Below are 19,863 nucleotides of genomic sequence, written 5' to 3' on the forward strand. Positions count from 1 at the left end.
GTGGAAGCAACCTAGGTGTCCATCAGCAGACGAGTGGATAAGAAAGCTGTGGTACACATACACAATGGAATATTACTCAGCCATTAAAAAGAATACATTTGAATCAGTTCTAATGAGGTGGGTGAAACTGGAGCCTATTATACAGAGTGAAGTAAGCCAGAAAGGAAAATACCAATGCAGTATACTAACACATATATATGGAATTTAGAAAGATGGTAATGATAATCCTATATGCGAGATAGCAAAAGAGACACAGATGTATAGAACAGTTTTTTGGACTCTGTGGGAGAGGGCGAGGGTGGGATGATTTGGGAGAATGGCGTTGAAACATGTATAATATCATATGTGAAACGGACTGCCAGTCCAGGTTCGATGCATGAGACAGGGTGCTCGGGGCTGGTGCACTGGGATGACCCAGAGGTTGGATGGGGAGGGGGCGGGGGGCTTCAGGATGGGGAACACGTGTACACCCGTGGCGGATTCATGTCAGTGTATGACAAAACCACTACAATATTGTAAAGTAATTAGCCTCCAATTAAAATAAATTTATTTTAAAAAATAAACAGCTGACCAAAAAAAAAAAAAAAGAGTAGTTGTAGGACTTAACTGCTTTTTTCCCCTGAAATAAGAATTATTCATTTAACAAAAGAACAAAAGCAAAAGCGGAAAAAATCACACATGGGAACAGAAGCTATAACATTTTATGGAGCTACAGAGCTAGTGCCCAATGGGTTTTGAGGATATGGGGTCTGTGTTAGTTTTCCTTGCAATCAGTGTCTCTCCACGTTGCTTATTTTCGTATCACTGGTGGCACCCCACTCCAGTACTCTTGCCTGGAAAATCCGATGGATGGAGGAGCCTGGTGGGCTGTAGTCCATGGGGTCGGTCGCCAAGAGTCTGAGACAACTGAGCGACTTCACTTTCACTTTTCACTTTCATGCATTGGAGAAGGAAATGGCAACCCACTCCAGTGTTCTTGCCTGGAGAATCCCAGGGATGGTGGAGCCTAGTGGGCTGCTGTCTATGGGGTCGCACAGAGTTGGACACGACTGAAGTGACTTAGCAGCAGCAGTGCTCATTTGGACCTCTGGGATTTTAGTATGTTAAGCTTTCTCTGCTGAATGTGACATTTGTAGAAAACTTGTTTAAGTTTTTCTTGCCCTCTTCTTTTGGTCTTTGTAACTTTTAATTTATTCTTGGCTCATTTTCAAATCCTTGAGAAGTATTTCCAGGTAATGCTGGCCAATGATGAATAATCCTTCTTCCTGATTACATTTAGCATTTATTACTTGTTCCATATTCTTTGGCACTTGATCATTTTGCATCTAGCTCTTTATTGCTGTCATGTATTATTCTTTGTATAAGTGCACAAATTTTGTCTTTCTAATAAGATTATAAGCCCTCGAGCGTGAGACTAACCTGTGGTGACACATCAAGATACTCGCTAGGTGCTCTTTGACCTTAACAACATGCTTACTTGATTTCCCCACCTTTTACTGTTTTCTCTCTGTGTCTCCTTACACCCACTACAGTTTGCTGCTGTTTTGGGCCTTGGTATAGGAAAGAGTAGAGCAATGATGAACTTCTTTGGTGGGATATCTAGGGTCCTAAATCCATGGATCTTGGTGGCACAAACTCTGAGCTCTTTCATTTCCTCCTATTTTGATGAGTAACTTCAGTGATAGGAAGTCTGGTCATAGATGACATATTGTTGTTGTTTAGTCGCTAAGTCATGTCCGATTCTTTGCAACCCCAAGAACTGTAGCCTGCTAGGCTCCTCTGTCCATGGAATTTTCCAGGCAAGAATACTGCAATGGGTTGCCATTTCCTTCTCCAGGAGATCTTCCTGACCCAGGGATTGAACCCACATCTCCTGCATTGGCAGTTGGATTCGTTACCACTGTGCCAGCAGGGAAGCCCCGTAGTGATAAACAGTTATGCTAAATAATCATGTTTTCTTCATTCTAGTCACCTGGAGAGACTTTTCAAAATATCTATGTAACATTTGCTTGTGTGTCCCATTCCTTAATGATCATCACTATTGGCCCACCCAGTGCATGTCAAAAACTTCTGGTCTTCAAGTTTATAAGGTAACTTCCTGTTTCAGAAGGTAGGGTGTTGGAGTATATATCAATATCAGCTTAAGAATTTGTTTGTGGTCCTGATTCTGTAGAATGAAATGACTGTGTTTCAAGTCTTCACCCACTGACTGACTGTGTCTCTCATACTCTTGAATTATACCTATCCATCAGCTCCCTGGACCACGAAAATTCCATGAAGGCCCTCTTTGTGTCATATTTTTATAATGAAACTAGATATTCTTTCTTGGTTAGCAGTGCTGTCTTTAAATATTAAAATGATCCTTATTTTTTCTGATAAGTAGTTTGTTCTTTAGGGAGGTTCCCCGCCTACTTTAAATAAGGCCAGTTTTGCAGTAAATTCAAAGGTGGGGTGACCACTGAGATAAACCTAAGAAGGAGATTCCTGCTTATTGCTGTGTGGAAAATTCATCTCCCCAAACTTATGGGTAATTTACTCTTACCCAGATGAAAATTCTAGTTAAAATTTTGTTCTTTAATATCTTAATGTTATGTGAGATTCAGTTGTTTTTTTTTTTAATGAAAATGATGTTACAATATAGAAAGAATATGGGCCGTTAGACTGAATTGCTGAACTAAAAATTAACCCACCACCACCATCACCATCTTCATCTTTTCCTACTGCTCCTCTTTATGCATGCTTACAGGCTGATCCCTTCCATTTTAGGTTTCTCTTTATCCAGGACAGCCCCTCTGGATATGCAGAGGATATGAACTGACTCTTGTGCCTGCCTTTCTGTTTCTAGGTGGGCCATGCACAGATACAGCTCATGTCTCGTTAATCACACCAACCAAAAGATCCTGTGGTACAGGTACGTACATCATTCTTACCTGGATTCATTCTTACTGGAATTATTCACAGGCATTAGCTGCTGGTTTTAATGTGGTGTCCTTGCCAGGGTGCTGTCTGATTTCTTCCATCATTTGTGAAGTGATGTATTATGTGCTTAGATTTGGGAGTGGAGTGTGAGCCGAGGTCAGAGTAGTGCTCTTGGAGGTCAAATTGGCTGAGTTAATGCTGGCAGCTAGAACCAAGAAGGTGGACATCAAAATGTACCTACTTCCTAACGTCTGAAGGATGTTATTAAGGTCTAAAGCATGCAGAAAATGCAAATCAATGCCTAATATAGCTTGTGGCTAATTCGTGTAAGTCGTGGGCCCACTAAAAAAAATACTACTTAAATAATGTGACTGAAGGGTAAATGAAGTACAGGTAATCAGCTTAACTGACTAGTATAATATCCTACTAGTTTTAGAAAATTATTTCCTTTCATTCATGTTAAAGCCACGGTGTGTACTGAAATCATTCTTTTCAGATACAGGGAATATCCCAGAGATCTTTGTGCATCTGTGACATTTTTATTAAGCATGAAGTCATGAATCTTGTAGCTCTCTAAAGAGGACTCAAAAGGCCTGTTGCTCCCTTACCCTGTAGCTTAATTTATTTTCAACAGTATTTGCCTTTTTAAGTAATGCTGCTTGCTATTTAAAGTATCTTAAGGATTATATTTGAAAGAGTCAAAATAATCATGTTTTTCTAAAGGTCGAAGTCAGAGTATTTTTCATAACTTTAAAAATCCTTTTAACTCCCTGGTGGAAATAGCACAAACCATCTCTGTGTACAGACTTACCCTGAAACCCCAGCCCCTTTAAATGCTCATGGTTTTGATGTTAAAACCTCAGGCAGGCCTGTCTGTGCTTGGTTTCAGAGGCGTTCAGCCTAGGCATTGCATGCTGAAGAACTTAATTTTATTCTCTTGTTCCCAATGACCAGTTTGCAGCAGGGCTGTGTGAGATAGTCCTGACCTGCTCCATCCCTCCTGTGTCCAGTCCCCAAGCTCCGCTGGGTAGTTCCTGATTGAGACAGAATAGAACTGCCCTGGGGTGAGAGCAACTGTCCTGCTTTGGCCAGTGGGCAGTTGAACACCATCTTGACCCCAGCCAGAAACCTGAAAAACACACAGAGCCCTTTGATTTCAGATCCAATGTTTCACACAGTTACTCTGGTCTTGTTTTTTCCTTCCAGTCTTCTCCTCAGGCCAGGGCTTACTGTTCACACTACCAAGGTGTTCAGGTCACATCCAGGAATGAGTCTTGAGCCTGTTGGGTCTTCCTGAGGGTTTAGGAAAGGGGCTGCACGCTCAGCGTAGAAATTCAAACTACTAGGAGCCCTTCCTGAAGGTCATGGACTCGTGTCCTTCATCTTCTTGGCAGATGTGTTTCATCCTTTCTGTTGTCGTACTATTTTGTGTATCTAAAAATAATACCATTAAGTGCATGCATTACCAGGCACCGTTCAATATTCTTTACATGCATGCATATTTAATCTTCATAACAATTCTACATGATAGTTATTCCTCTTTTACAGTTAACAAAGACAGGCACTCAGAAATTTAAATATATTTCCTGGGGTAATATTGCTGGTAAGTAATAGAGTTAGGACTTGACTACATCCTTTAGATCCTGAAGCCTGCTTTTCAATACAAAAATATTATTGCTTATCATATTTTATTGTAATTATGCTCTTAACTAGACAGTATAGAACATATCATTGAATGAAATGTGGAGAAAGAGAAACATAGATTTGGAACTTATAACATGTAGTGACATAGTTTTTAAAACAGAATTCTAGAGCAGATCTTGTTGCAAATCCTGGCCTGGCTCTCTCAAAATGCGATTTTCAGTAACCTCTCAAAATTTGTTTATCATTTGTAAAATGAGGTGATAAGTCTCGTAAGTTGAAGAAAGAAAAGAAATGATACACATAAAGCTCGCATAGTAGATCTTCAGTAATGGTGGCTGCTCTTGTATTTTAGTCTTAACCATTAAAGATTATGTGTATAGTGTTGATAGCAATCAATAGGTGTTTTAGGCAGAAAGGAGTTAGAAGTATCAATACCAGAATGCATTGCCATACCTAGTATCATTAATTGATTTTACACTGATCAATTCCTTATTGCCTGTCAGTATTGCAGTAGGAACTGAAGGTAATGTTTTTAGATCTCCTTACATGAAATGGAGAGTGAGACACTGAGCCCTCAATCGCACATTTCCAAAGTCTTCCTTTAGGTAAACACATCCCTGTTAACTAGAAAAAGATGGAGAATTTCTGGCTTGGAAGAAAATTAATGCAATGTGCAGGTTATCTCCTAAAAAGCCGGAAGGAAAGTTGAGATTTCTGACTGAAGACATTAACGGTCATCAAGTTCATCTGGCTGTAGTTCTTCTCAAGTAGCTGGTCTGTGCCCCCTCAGGCTCCTCAAGCTGGCCTGCTGTCTCAGCCTGAAATAATGGCTCTGACTCTAGAGGACAGGGCTTTCTGATTTTCAGAAGTAAATTAAATGATTTGCTTTGAGAACCACAGGCCAGTTGTCTTTGTTTCCATCTTTTTGTCTATCCTGGAATCAGCGGGTTGACCATAGTGGGGATTCTGAGCATTTTCTTATAAATACAATACTTGTTACTGTTACATTGCTGGAATGTTCTTGTATTCTTAATGGCTGGATTCTTCAAGAATAGGACCCATGCCTCTAACACTTGCTCTGGTGCTTCCAGCACAAGTGACTGCAGCTCCCAGAGCACAGGGCTTCAGGCACAGATGATAGTAAATAATTATTGTGGTGTCATTTCTTAGGAGCCATAGAGTAAACCCTCTGAATTAGATGTTACTGATCCCCTCCTAGCCAGGCTATCCATATAAGTTTGCCCTAAAGCAGCCTCCTTAATAATGATGTATGCTAGAAAAAGGATCCTTGGCTATGAAGTTCTTTTTGAATATATATATATATATTAAATATATGTATATATTGAATATATAGAATATATATTGAATATATATGTGTATATGTGTGTGTGTGTGTGTGTGTATATATATACACACACACAAAACTTATATATGTAAGTTCTTTGAGGTGTGCAGGCTCAGTTGCCCTGTGGCATTTGGGATTTTAGTTCCCCAACCAGGGATGGAACCTGCATCTCCTGCATTGCATGGTGGATTCATGGATTCTTAACTACTGGATTACTGGAGAAGTCCCCTAGAATAAAGCTCTTTAAGTCAGTGGTCTCTGAAGAAGGGCAAATAAGGTACAGTATGTGGGGTGTGGGTAGAAAATCATAAAATCTCTTTATCTTAGCCTTTTAAAATTTCTGTTTTGCAGATTAGTTTCATAATTATATGTTAGCCCATATATACAGTTTAAAACCAACAGATATGCATACAAGTGTGTGTGCTAAGTTGCTTCAGTCGTGTCTGACTCTTGGTGACCCCATGGACTGTAGCCCATCAGGCTCCTCTGTCCATGGGATGCTCCAGGCTCTGAATGCTGGAGTGGGTTGCCATGCCCTCCTCCAGGGGATCTTCCCGACGCAGGGATCGAACCCACGTTTCTTATGTCTCCTGTGTGGCAGAGGGGTTCTTTACCACTAGTCCCACCTGCGAAGCCCACATACAAATATATTAGAGATACATGGCCAACTATCTTAGATGGTGTGCATGCGTGCTCAGTCACTTCAGTCGTATCTGACTCTTTGCAACCTTATGGACTGTAGCCCACCAGCCCACCAGGCTCCTCTGTCCATGGGATTCTCCAGGCAAGAACCCACTGGAGTGGGTTGCCATTGCCTTCTCCAGGGGATCTTCCCAACCCAGGGATCAAACCCGCATGTCTTGTGTCTCCTGCATTGCAGGAGGATTCTTTACCACTGAGTCACTGGGGAAACCCCTATCTTAGATGGTAATGTGCACTTTAAAAAGGTTTGTGACTTCTTCAGTACACAGATCATTTTCTTTTTCGTACTTCAAAAATTAAGCCTAAAGATTAGCATTACACTCATTAATAAGTCAAGGCCCGAATGTAGTGTGAGTGGTTGATAACTATATCTCAGGTGACTACTGTTTGATCAGAGGGTGTTGCAATTTAGAGGGGTGGATGGCAATGCAGAGTGGTGGGTTTATAGCCATCAAGTGAGAGAGGTTAGGGGACCCTTGAAGAAATTGTTCTCTGGTAACTGTGAGCCTGAGAAGCAGATTGCAAAAGGCAGCAGTTGTAGCAAGTGAAAGTTCAGTTCATGTTTGTGAACTTGATGGGAAGGGGTTTTCTTTAGATGTTGGCTTTTAGTCACATACCGCAAGTGACAGTTCAACTCAGTAATCTTTAAGTGGAAAAGAATAGTGGCACTACGATGGTTTTGGTATTTAAGAGAGAAAAATTAATGAAGGTGTGTGCGACTTTGTAAGCACTCTGGGATGTCTGCAGTCAGCAAAGCTGAAAAGTGCTGCCAAGTCCCAGGTTGCTTTTGGTTAGAATGTGAGAGTTAAAGTAGATCACACCTTCAGATTCCTAGAGAGAGCTAACATTTCTTTTAAGAGCTCAGAATGTTTTGCACATGTTCCCTTGTTAATTCTCACACCATTCCTGCCAAGAACAAGTATATTGTGAAGGAGAGTGTGCTTTTCTTAGCAACACACAACCTGAAGAGTCCCTTTGTCCTCATCTTTTCTCTCAAGTTATACCTTAAACCAAAACTTGTGATCTGAGCTATAGTCATCTCCTTGAGTCAACTTTTTGGGGACTGTATTTGGATATTTAGGTGAGTATCTTCATGAGGTCATATTTTTATGTTTAAAGTGTCTTGTGCGGAAGGAGGGCTTCCCAGGTGGCTCAGTAGTAAAGAATCCAGCTGCCAGCGCAGGAGATATGGGTTTTATCCCTGGGTTGGGAAGATCCTCTGGAAGAGGAAATGGTGACCCACTCCAGTATTCTTGCTGGGAAAATTCCATGGACAGAGGAGCCTGGCAGGCTACAGTCCATGCAGTCACAGAGAGTCAGACACAGCTGAGCCACTGAGCATGCATACATGTGGGGAAGGAGGGAGGTTTGTTGCCTTTTCTTACTATCTCTTGTTTAAAGACGTGTAACTTTTTTTTTTTTTTAACTAAGACTTAATTTGCAGAGTTATAGCAAAAGAAATGTTATTTTATATTTTATTTGTCGGTGCTCACTGTTGATTAACCTTAAAGTGTAAGCTGTAATAGGCAGCTGGAACCATGCCTTGTCTTAAATTACCTGAGAGAATTTTGTCTCTCCTCAGCAGGATCCATACCTGTGACCCACCCAAGAACTTCTGCTCCTTCCAGGTGTGGCATTAACCAGCTCTACCTCTAGGCTCTCGATTGAGTTTGTCAAGGTTGACTTTGTAGCACATAAGAAAGGGGAAATGGCTCCTTCCCTAGTTTACCACTCTTATGTGACTTTTTTCATTTTCATTTCATTTCTTTTTATGTCTGAGGTTAAAATTAGAAAAAAGTTAAAAGACAAGTTTACAGACTAGGTGGTACTGTTAACAGACTTTTGCTCCACTATATCTATATTCATTTTTCTCTTCTTCCAGCAAGTATGCTGAGTAAATAATATTCTTTCTGATAGACTTAAAAAATGATGGTTTAATTTTAAAATGCTGTGTGTATATTAAAAATGTGATTATAATTAGTAGAATAGCAAGTAAAATAACCATTTTTGGGACCATAAGGGAGCTGTATTATTGCCTGAGATGAAAGCAGATGGAACTAGAAACTGTCCTGTTAAACATCAAGGGAAGTGTTTCCAGAAAGTATCATCTTTCCACTCTGTAAGAGGCATGCTAATTCATCTTAATGGTCTGTCCCTCGCCTGATCTCATCTCTTCGCTTCTCTCTTCTTCTCCTTTCTTTTCAAGCATGTTTATGCTTTTGGGTCATCTCCTTCGGTGTGATGAACAGTGATGTGAACTAGATAGCATAGTATTGTTCATTGTTTCCTTTTTTCCACAAAAACCTTTTCTGACTCACTTCTCTCAGGCATGCTGCTCGTGATATTATTTTTTGTTCTTACAAAGACAAGAGTAGAAACTCCTTTTCACCTGGGTGTTAAGATTGATGTGCTCAGCACTTTCCACTTCAGTGTTCAGATGCCAGTTAAAGGGAAATGTTTGATTGTCCTTACATTACCAAGAGGTTTATGTGAGATCTTTCAGATTGGTCCAGAAGCTAAAGGGTCGTAGTGTTAAATCAGAGGCAGCCCTATAAATCTTAGAAATACCTATGGTTGTGCACTTTATCTCCTAGTAGAGTCAGTATTCATGGGAACAGTTCAGCCTGCGCATTTAATCCCAGAGAGCTGAGCCAGTGACTACAAACTGTATTGGTCAATGTCACACACTGTAGGTAACTCTTCTTGGAAGGTCTTCTCGAAGCTTTAAAGGAGGGAGGGTAGCTTTTGAGTGTGAGTTCAACTGTGTAGTTCAGTTCTTTTTGCATTCTTTCTTTCTTTTTTTGGTCCTTCAGGTATAGCTTTTCCCCTCCGGTCTGCAGTATCAGCATTTGAGATGGAAAATTAGAAATTTGACCTACTTATGTAATATGCAAGTTCCCATCAGGAGAATATTAGGGAAGATATAAACCTTTCATTTTTTATTAGCATTTAATGTAACCATTGAAGAAAGATCAAAACAGTAAATCTGTCATGGCAAGGGAAAAAGTATAAAAACATGTTTTACCTTGTGCATGCATCATCTCGAGTCCTGAAGGAATTCATTTGACTCCTGGGGTGGGGGACAAAACGAATACCAAATATTTGGCAAGATTGCAAAAATTTCTCTAATCTGAAAGGTACCATCTTGCTATGTTTTATCATAGGAAAAAAGCCACAGGTTATTATGGCATCCACGTGACTGTTTACTGACAGTGGTTTTGGCCATTGAGTGGATAACTGGAAAGGGAAATGTCTGCTCAATGCTTTTTCTTCTGGGGATTTTTTGGGGGAGTTGGTAAAATTTCACTTGATTTATTGCACATATTAAAGAACAGAATTCAGGTAGCAAGGCTCATTATAATGAGATGTTTGGATACTCAGTATGTAAATAAACTCAGGTGAGTTTAAAAGCACCTCACACAATGTATAGAGTTCAGAAAAGTTTAAGGGAAGCTTACTGGTTTTCACTTGTACCCTGAATGAGAGTTAGGCTCCATTGCTGCCAGTTGCTGTGTTTGTGTTACAGACCAGCTGGACAAGTGTGTTTAAGTTTGCTGAACTTGAAATCAGAGGCTTGTTTCAGAGGCCTTGTTTAGGTTTTACTTGCAAGAAGCACTGGCTCCCCCTCTGAGAAAAGGCTGATTTAAGTGAATATCAAGCCAGGGTGCCAATCTTGTCAAGAGGAATTTTTGCACTTGAAGGATAAAAATGCATTCCAGTATAAAGAGAAAAAGTAAATGTGATGAGGTTTATTGCTATTTTGTGTGTGTGTGTGTCTGTCCTAGGCTTTGGTGTGAGCTGCTTGTGGTCCACATGCTTTGTGTGAATTCAGGTTGCTTGGATCCATGAATGCAGTTACAGCTGTTTTTTGTTTTTGTTTTTTTTTTTTTTGCCATTATGGTCATTTATTTTATCACAGCTTGCACTCTTACCAAGGAGAAAAGCCCTAAACTTCCATTAATTAGCTGTTCTATTGCTCCACTGGGGCAAAATGCCTGAGCCAACACTATTTACCAAGGATACCAAAGGATACCAAGGGAATTTAAATTTAACACCCCTCTCCTCCTCTGAAACTGGACTTTCAGCCGAGTAGATTCTGCTCCATAGCACGTGTGTGCCTGCTAGAGGACAGTGTGTTGGGAACGCAGCTTTCCTGAAGCATCTTCCCAGGAGCGGGCAAGAACCACCGCAAAGCTGCACTATAAATCATCTGAGCCTCGCACTGATGCTGCCCATTAAGGAGACTTTTTTTTTTTTTTTTTGCCCTCCTCAGTTCCTGCCTGTGCTAATAGAACAGCGCATCAAGCAAGGCTGTAAATAAAAGTTATTACCTAATAGGTGGGTGCCGAAGTGGAACGGACAGAGCTGAGGCATGGAGCCCTTATTACTGCTCATCAGCAATTATAAACAGGATAAAGTGTCTGGGACTTGCGCTGATGCAGCGAGGGCTAATAGAGGCTGAGAATGACACCAGGCCCTGATAGGATGATGTATGCTGATGGGTTTTTACTGCCTCATCGTGCTGCTTGCTTCCCAGACAAGTTGTGTTATCTGTTTTCCTGCTTGCTCATCTATCTGAAGAGGCAGTCCCATTGCCTCTGCTGCCAGCAGGTGGGCTGGCACTTATTCCTCATACCTGTGTCTGCTTCTGAGACACCCCCATCGCGAGGAGTTTCAGAAATATTTCATAATCATGGCCGATTAAAGCCGTGATCTTATTGTATTGCCTGCTGTCGTGGTTATAGATCACACCTTCCGAAGTGGTTGCTTACATGGGATATAGGACAAGCAGAGACCCTGTAGTCAGCCAGCCAGTCTAATACTTTATTAAAGGACTGCTGTGACAGTCCTGTAGTAGATGCTGTAGAAACATGCAAAAGAAGTGATAAGCATTCATCTTGCCCCTGGGAGCTTATACCATAAAGAGACAGAATAAGTACAGAGACATAAATAGAACTTATTCCAGCTTTAGAGAGCAAGAAATGTAACTAATGTTTATTTTTAAAAGTGAGGACAGGGAGGATAAATTATGCTAATCATTAAGAACAAATATAATACAAATGTGTTTTTTTATACTTAGAATTTAGTGCCTTAGAGTCAACACGAGTGATTAAAGGGCTACTGGAATGTGGAGAGAAAGTCTAGCAATGGGAACTGTGTTTTCTGGTGAACAGAAAACTGCAAATACGACCTGGCAATGCTTTTGAGTAGCGGATAAGCACTTAATACTTGGGATAATTGAGATATAACTCTGTTCAACTTGGATCACTCAACTTCACTCGACCACAGGGATTAGACCTTTGAGATAGAAAAAATCTTCGCGGAGCACAGAGGAACGCTCTGAGAAGGCTGTGCCCGTTTGCGCCAAGACTTATGAGCATCTGGAGCCCAGGTACTTGTCACTTGTGCCTCTAAGTGGATATGCCTCTTTATGCAGCACCTTCAGAACTGACCTATCAGGAGGCTTCCTGCGGTTAGAGAAATTGTGGTTTTTCTATGGAGTTCTCTGATGCCTTAAGTTATTTTAAAGAAGCCTGATTTGTGATCATCTCAGTGTTACAGAGTCTCCTTCAGTATGCAAAATGTCTGAGTTGTGTGGATAAGTTTTTTTTTTTTCTTTTGCAAATTAATATTTGACTTAACCAAAGAACCATTCATTCAGAGTGCTGTGTGTATGGGTAGTGGCCAGCAGAATGGAGGAATAAAGATAACGCTGAGAAAAATGTTTTAAAATAACAAAAACAGGATGCAGTGGTTGATTAGAGTTGGCTGAAGAAAGCATGCAAAGTTATATACTCAGGGAACTGAAGAAAGAACAATGTCACCGATGGTAGGGAGAGAAAAACTGGTTGTAACTATTTTCAGTTCTTGATAAGTTAAAATATAGGGTATTGTAGATAGTCCTTGTAGGAAGTTATTAAATATAGACCTAGTGTGGAACTCATCGATCTTGAGGCAGTGATGAAAGATGTGCAAGTGGGTGAGGCAAGGTGTCCAGAAGAACAGGGAGGGGCCGAGGGTTGTACTTAGGGAGCTGGGAAAGAGAAGAGGAGCCAGGCAGTTAGGAAAGCTAAAGAAGGGAGAAAACTTGATGCAGCATCATGAAAGATGCCCAAGAAGAGGGGCCAGGGTGTATGAGGACCAAGAAAAGCTGTTGCCTGTGGCTAGCAGATCATTGGAAAACCTGAAAGAAGTTAGTGTCTTATGGTAGGAAACCAGAGCCTGGTGGGGAGGTCATTAAAGAGACTTTTGATAACACGGAAGTAAAAGCAGCAGACAAGTCATTCAGTTAAGGAGTTAGTTGAGCCATTAAAATAGTTGAACCAATAAAATAATGGTGGTTGGTGGGAGACATGGGATTGAGCATTTCTTGGTGCAGAGGCGGTTAAGATAGGGAAACAGTTTGCTCTTGTTAAGATACAAAAGAAAAGTATATGAGGAAGAGAAAGAAATGAAAAATATTAGAGGAGGGGTAGCTCAGACAGTAAAGAACCTGCCCGCGATGTGTGAGACCCAGGTTTGATCCCTGGGTTGGGAAGGTAATGGCACTCCACTCTAGTACTCTTGCCTGGAAAATCCCAGGGACGGAGGAGCCTCTTAGGCTGCAGTCCGTGTGGTCGCTAAGAGTAGGACACGACTGAGGGACTTCACTTTCACTTTTCACTTTCATGCATTGGAGAAGGAAATGGCAACCCACTCCAGTGTTCTTGCTTGGAGAATCCCAGGGATGGGGGAGCCTGGTGGGCTGCCGTCTGTGGGGTTGCACAGAGTCAGACATGACTGAAGCGACTTAGCAGCAGCAGCCAGTATATTTGCCTGGAGAATCCCATGGACAGAGGAGCCTGGTGGGCTGCAGTTCATGGGGTCGCAAAGAGTCGGACATGACTGAGGACTTTCACTTTCAAGAAAAGAAACACAAGCGGGATTCTTTAGAGGCAGAAACCCAGAAGCATTAGTTCCCTCCTAGAGATAAGAAAAGAGATCTAGATAAATAAGTTTTCTCTTTTAATATATAGACAGCTGAGACAAAATGAACTAGGGAGTTCATCCTTGAAGGTCATCATTTTCTGAATAAATAATACAGCTATCAGGAGCAGCAAAGAACTGTGGACTGAGGGGGAGAATAATATTTCCAAGTAGTAGCTAATCCAAACTGTCCTTAAATAGTTTAAATTTATAGTGGGCTTTCCTGGTGGCTCAGCAATAAAGAATCCACATGCCAGTGCAGGAGACATCAGAGACAAGGGTTCAATACCTGGTTCTGGAAGATCCTCTGGAGGAGGAAATGGCAACTCACTCTAGTATTCTTGCCTGGGAAATCTCATGGACAGAGGAGCCTGGCAGGCTACAGTCCATGGGGTCACAAAGAGACGGACATGATTTAGTGACTGTACTACCACCACCACCAAAATGAGACTGTCTCTGGCTGTTATAATTAACCCAGAAGAAAAGAGCAAAGAGAGCCTAAGTGGTTCTCATTTCTTTTTTTTTTTTTTTTAATTATGTTTTCATTTTTACAAAAGTAACACATGGTAGCACATCATAACCCAGAATAATTTATAAGAGAAAGATAATCTAGGGACAGAGCAGCATCTCTCTCTCGACAGTTTCTATTTTAGTGCTTTCAGTCTTTTTTTTTTTTTTTATTAACTGTAGAAGAAAGAAAAAAATGTTTATATCCCTACTTTCTGAGGTGTCAGGTAGTATGAAACACAAAGATTTAGCTCAACGATTCTTCCTCCCAGCATTTGGGGTTTGTATTACTTGTTTTCATCCTTTTCTTTCTTGATCCATTAGTTTTTAGCGTCATCTCTTAATGAGGAGATTAGTACCTCTGACTAGAGGTACTTCCTTATCATGCCTCCTGTCGGCTACACATGGACTCTTATATTGTCACAGCTTTAACTGTTTACTTTCAGCCTGTAAGCACAGCAGGTCTTCATGTTATGTCCACGGCGTGTTTCTAAAAATTGAAAGCCAGTAAGCGACATTTCCATTACTACGGCTCTGCAAATGTTGTTCCCTGCCAGGAGGCCAAGTTATGTGCTAGGAATAGATTTGTGTTTTCTGTGCGTCTAATGTCACAGTGCCTGGACCTTTAAGGAGACTGATCTTACATCAGAGCCAAACCAGGCGGTGCTGGTGGTGGTTGTGTTCCCTCAGTTGCTCAAAAGTCATGCTACATTTTAGTTTGCTTTATATTTGGATTGTAATTTTTTAGATACGGTTGTTCTTCTTGGTGCTTATACTTTCCTTTCTCTTTTTCCAACCTGTATTTACACCTTTCACCCGAGACCTCCCTCCTGGAGTCCACTATCTTTCTACCTCAACTAGACTAGCTGTTCTTTAAGCCTCGGTTTCCCTTTACTCTTCTCTCTTTTCTTCCCTTTAATTTGGAATACAGCCCCCCAAGTAAGTTCCTAAGAGAGTGTTGAAATTCTTGCATATCTCAAAAGGTCTCTTTTTGCTTCCATCTTGATGGGAAGTTTGACTAGGTGTAGAATTCTTGGATGAGAATTATTGCTGCCTTGACTTCTAACATTTCATGTTACTGCTGAGAAGTCAGATGACACTGATACTAAGTAGTATATGTAGGATTTTTCCACCTCTGGAACTCTTTAGGATCATCTTTTCATCCTTGGTGTTCTAGAATTTATAGTAACTACCTAGTGGTCATCCTTTTCCTTCCCCCGTTGAAGATGCTGGATACCTGCTAGGCCCTAAGATCTAAAGACTGACGTTGTCCTTCCTGGAGCTGTCTGATACTCACCTTGATACCAGTTTTCCTGTCTGTCTTAGTCGTTTACTTCATGCTTCAGGTTCTCCTCATTTGCCTGACGAAGCCTATTTTTTTGTCAGCTTTTAAGATACAAGGCCTAGATGAGTGGGAAGGGTTTCTACCATGCCTGTTTCTTGAATGGGCATTTTTACTGGGGCTCTGTGGAATGGAGTGGGGATGAGGTGTTAATAGGCAGGATTTGTTGTGAGGAAACTGAGAGACTCATAGAGGAGGAGGACTGGATTGTGAGGAACCATGGAAAACAGGTTTGTCTGGACAGGCTGTTCAGTTCTCTAGAGCTGTCCAGATTGTTGCCAGGTGATCTGGCCTGCTCCCAGAGTCAGTACAGTTGTGTTACAAGTACACTTTCAGTGCATCCCCTGCTTTCCACCCTACTTCTCGTTTTGCTTCTCTTAAGACTTCCTTTGCACGCAGTGGCTACCACCTCTGCAGTGATGAGGTTTCAGCCTTAAACTACTCCCACCCCATAGATGTCTAGAAGTCTGTTTAAAATCTCTTGCTGATTATGTTAAAACACACAGAGTTCTATTTATGACAGTGGGTTCATTCTTGTTATCTTTGTGTTTTTATTTCAGTTGGATCTGGGGGGAGGGATCAGAGGAAAATGTGTTTAATCCTCTTAAACTAAAATTACCTGGGACAAGCTAAGGATTATGCTTTCTGATTTAACTACTGGTGGAAGAACGGAAGCAAAGGGTAGTCTCGGTAGAACATTGTGGTTCTTTGGAAATCAAGGGGATAGGATTGTACCCAAGGTAAAGCCCCTAATCCTGAAAAGAAGGGAGGTACAGGTGTTGGAGGTTGATAAAGTAGGCAGGCTTCCTGGGTTCACATTCCAGTGCCCCCCTTTACCAACCATAGAACTGGAAGAATGATTGGGCCTCTCTGTGAGCCTTGATTTTCTTTCCTGTAAAATAACAGACTCAGCTGTGGAGTTGTTATGAGGGAAATGAAATAATCTGAAGTATGTAGTGCCTGGTAAATGCTCGATAGGTAAGAGAGATGTGGACAGAGGGACCTGATGGTCAGATGACAGAGTAAAGAGGAGTTGAGGCAGTGTAGAGGAAAGTGAGAAAGAACTCACATAACTCACAGCATCTGTTGGGCAAAGAGGTGGACTCAGAAACTGGAAGTGACAATCCGAGGCCAAGTCAGACTGGAGAGTGAAGACCTGGAAAGGGACAAGTGCAGGTCAGCGGAGTCAGGGGCAGTTAGCGGCCTTGTTTCAGTAGGTTGGGGGCTGTGAATGACAGGGCACCGAGAAAACCCTTTCTTAAGAAAATTGGGTATCAGAATGGGGAAATCCGACTTTTTTGTTCTGTTTTGTTTCTAGGCTTTGTTTTAAAAGTAAAATTTTACTATATGTATTAGTGTAAAGTAATTCCTACAGAAATTTGACAAGTTTGCTTTCCACAAGAAACAATAAATACTCTTATTTTCTGAGCTCTTTTCTGAACTTTTAGAATTGAGAACTTCTTTCTGAGGCAATTCACCATTTAGGAGCCACAGAGGGTTGATACTTTTCTCATGGTTATAAAATCTTGATAAAAAGACTAGCTGTTGCATCCCAACCAACATGAGAGAACTTGAGCCAATAAATTTACTTCTTTATGATTAAAAATCAGACAGTTTAACCTTGGAAGCATTCTTGTCATGGGGGACTTCATATTGTGATTAGTTATCTGACTAGCCAAGTGCCTCTGTGGGCTCAGTTAACCAGCCTCCCACTACATGTGTATAATTATTTTTAGTGCATACACACACTCTGCTATAAAAGCTTGTTTGGCCTTATGCTCCCCGCCGTTCTGAATTCTCTGTTTCATTACCAGCATCCACCCACAGAGTTTCAGAAAGCCATTCCCAGATAGCAGAACCACAACTCAGAATTTTAAATAAACCACATCTCTATTAGCTCAGTGGACAGGGGAATTAGTTACAAGCTATGCATTTCCCACATCTAACTACCCTTTCAAAACTTATAAAAAATGTATACATATATAGGCAAGGAAACAGGGTCCTTTACTCACATTGTTGATTTTTCTGTTACTTCAGCAAGGGATAAAGGAAGAATACATGAGACAATCTTTAAGATTTTTATCTTGAAAAAAGGCCAAAATTTACCTGGGGGGGGGGGGTGGGGAATATGTTGGGCATTGCTTCTTTGTTTCTAGAGAAAGTTGAACAACTCTTCTCCAAAGATGATATTATGTCATAGCTTGAATTATGTGCTCAAATATGGAGGGTAACTTTTAAAAGAAAATTGGGCTGGGGGAGGGGGTTTGTGTAGTACTAATCTGAACGGGAGGTATTAGCTGCAGCAGAACCTCTTTTCCAGCTTGGCATTAACTGATAGTTCCTGTAACACCAGGGTTCAGATTTACTTTTTTTCTTTGGCATCCTGTTGGTAAATCCATTTCTAAAGGATTAAAATCACATCTTAAGGTCTTGGGTCATCATCCTTCCTGGAACAGCCACTGCAGTAATTGATGGCAATTAAAATTGGGTCCTTATTGGGGTTGGAAGAACTATAGACTAAAAGAATGACATGTACTAGTCTGTGACTAATCGTTAGAGTGTACTTAGAAATAAGTAAGTACAAGCCTGGAGAAGGGCGAGCTTTGACCTTACTGTTGATCACCTGCTACCACTGTTTGGTCGTGCGCTTTCCATCAGTCCTGAGCAGTATCAGCATTTCTGAGAGGGATTCAGTAGACACTCCAGCCAGTCATCTCCAGGTATGGCTACTCTGGGATATAGTTGTCATTGCTTTTGTTTTTTATAAACATAGATTCAGACTTACAGAAAATTTATAAGAAGACAGTTCTCAGGAACCTCCCTGCCTCAGATCACCCAAATATTAACATTTTACCTCAGTGGCTTTGTTCTCTGTTCTCTTCTCTACTGTTCCTGTGTGTGTGTGTGTGTGTGTGTTACATCTACATCCATAACCATTTCGGTAGTTACCTTTGTTGTACTAAAACTTCAGTGCGTAATTCTTAAAATCAAGATACTGTCTTATATAGCCACAGTACAACTTTCAAAATTGGAAAGTTAACATTGATAAAATATATACTTTTTTTAGTATGATTGTTCATAGTATGAACATCTTCTTGATAAGTAATAATTCTTTAAAAATGAGAAGTATTGAGCAAAGTTGGTTGAAGGGGAGGGGGTTAAAATGCTAGATACTTGTTCCTCTCGTATTTCAAATATGAACTAAAGATAATCTTCATAAAAATTCCATGTAGAGTTTCTTGTCTCTGATTTTCCAGCAGCTCATTTTACAAGTGGGGGTTCTCTTTCCTTCATAAGCCATTCTCTTAAGGCAGCTTTCTCCAGCCTCCCGCAGTGTTGGTAGTACCTATATCAGCCTGATACAACCCTGAGTTTGCTCAGTCGGCGGTGGGAGTGGCCGGGGCATGGCTTTCTCTGGGCACGCTTTATCATCATGTCAGGTTCTAACTTTAGGTTCATTTAGCCTCACGTTGGAAAGAGTTAAAATGAGGCACAGATGTGTTTATTTATAAGTTTAAGGATTTACCCCGGGAGTAATGAGTCAAAAGACTAAATCTTGGGTGGAAGAAACTAAGTGATAGGTAGAGAGAGGAACTGAATTAAGTTGATGCTAAATTAGAAACAAAAATAGTTTAAAAACAAATCAGCTATTTAATTTTAGCATCTACTTAGTTATGCATTCAGGCTGTTTTTTTTTTTTAATAGCAAAATATAAGCGCTCAAACATTTTCCCTGCACATTGAACCTGGAGCAGCGAGCCCACAGGGTGACAGCCTCTCATTGCCGAGGTTACTGTCGTTAGGAATTTGACCTCTGTTAATAGAGATTTTTTTTCCCCACTATTAATTATTGTTTTGTTAGTACCAGTGGAGTACTAAATTCAGCCAATTCTACATCTGCCCCTAGTGGCTTGCATTATAAGTCAGGGCAGGGAAAACAGTTGTAAGCGTTAGAGGGTACGGATGATTTGCATGGGAATATTTGACTTTTTGTCTGTATGTTTTTAACAAAAAGCTGGAAAAATTGAATTAATACCTCATTCTTCTTTACCCATGTCCTTACCCTACCCTGAAGTGTTTTTCTGTAAAGAACATCTATTTTTCAGTGTTCCTGGCAGAAGACCTGGGGTCAAGTCACATTAACCCTCAGGCAAGTCATCAGCTTTGGAGACCAAGATATGAGGGTGCAACATTATTTGAAGATGTCTAGCCTGTCCCTTCCCACGTGGCTTCTTCAAATATAAGGCATCAATAGGGACACTAAAGAACAGGGAATAAATCTACTTATTCTGTAGTTACATGAAACAAATTTTTCATATTATGCCTTATAAAATTACACAACTGTTTTGAGCAGCTGGGCAGTATGTGTGACTGTAGTCACTTCTCCCTACTGGTGACTTATATTTGAAGAATGAATATTCTAAGAAACTAAATGAAAA

General features: G+C 40.8%; 1 protein-coding gene across 2 annotated transcripts in view; it reads left to right on the forward strand.

Moving 5' to 3' along the window:
* The window catches only part of ZFAND3 (zinc finger AN1-type containing 3), a 328,963-nt gene that overhangs the window by 272,914 nt on the left and 36,186 nt on the right, over window positions 1–19,863 (forward strand). Inside the window, exon 4 of one of the 2 annotated variants that reach the window (XM_061399069.1) lies at window positions 2,846–2,911. The exons of the other annotated variant lie outside the window; for it this stretch is intronic. Coding sequence (XP_061255053.1) covers window positions 2,846–2,911 — 66 coding nt within the window. The remainder of the gene's footprint in view (window positions 1–2,845; window positions 2,912–19,863) is intronic. 2 annotated transcript variants of the gene reach the window in all.

The sequence above is a fragment of the Bos javanicus genome, chromosome 23 (genome assembly GCF_032452875.1).
Source record: "Bos javanicus breed banteng chromosome 23, ARS-OSU_banteng_1.0, whole genome shotgun sequence".
Lineage (NCBI taxonomy): Eukaryota > Metazoa > Chordata > Mammalia > Artiodactyla > Bovidae > Bos > Bos javanicus.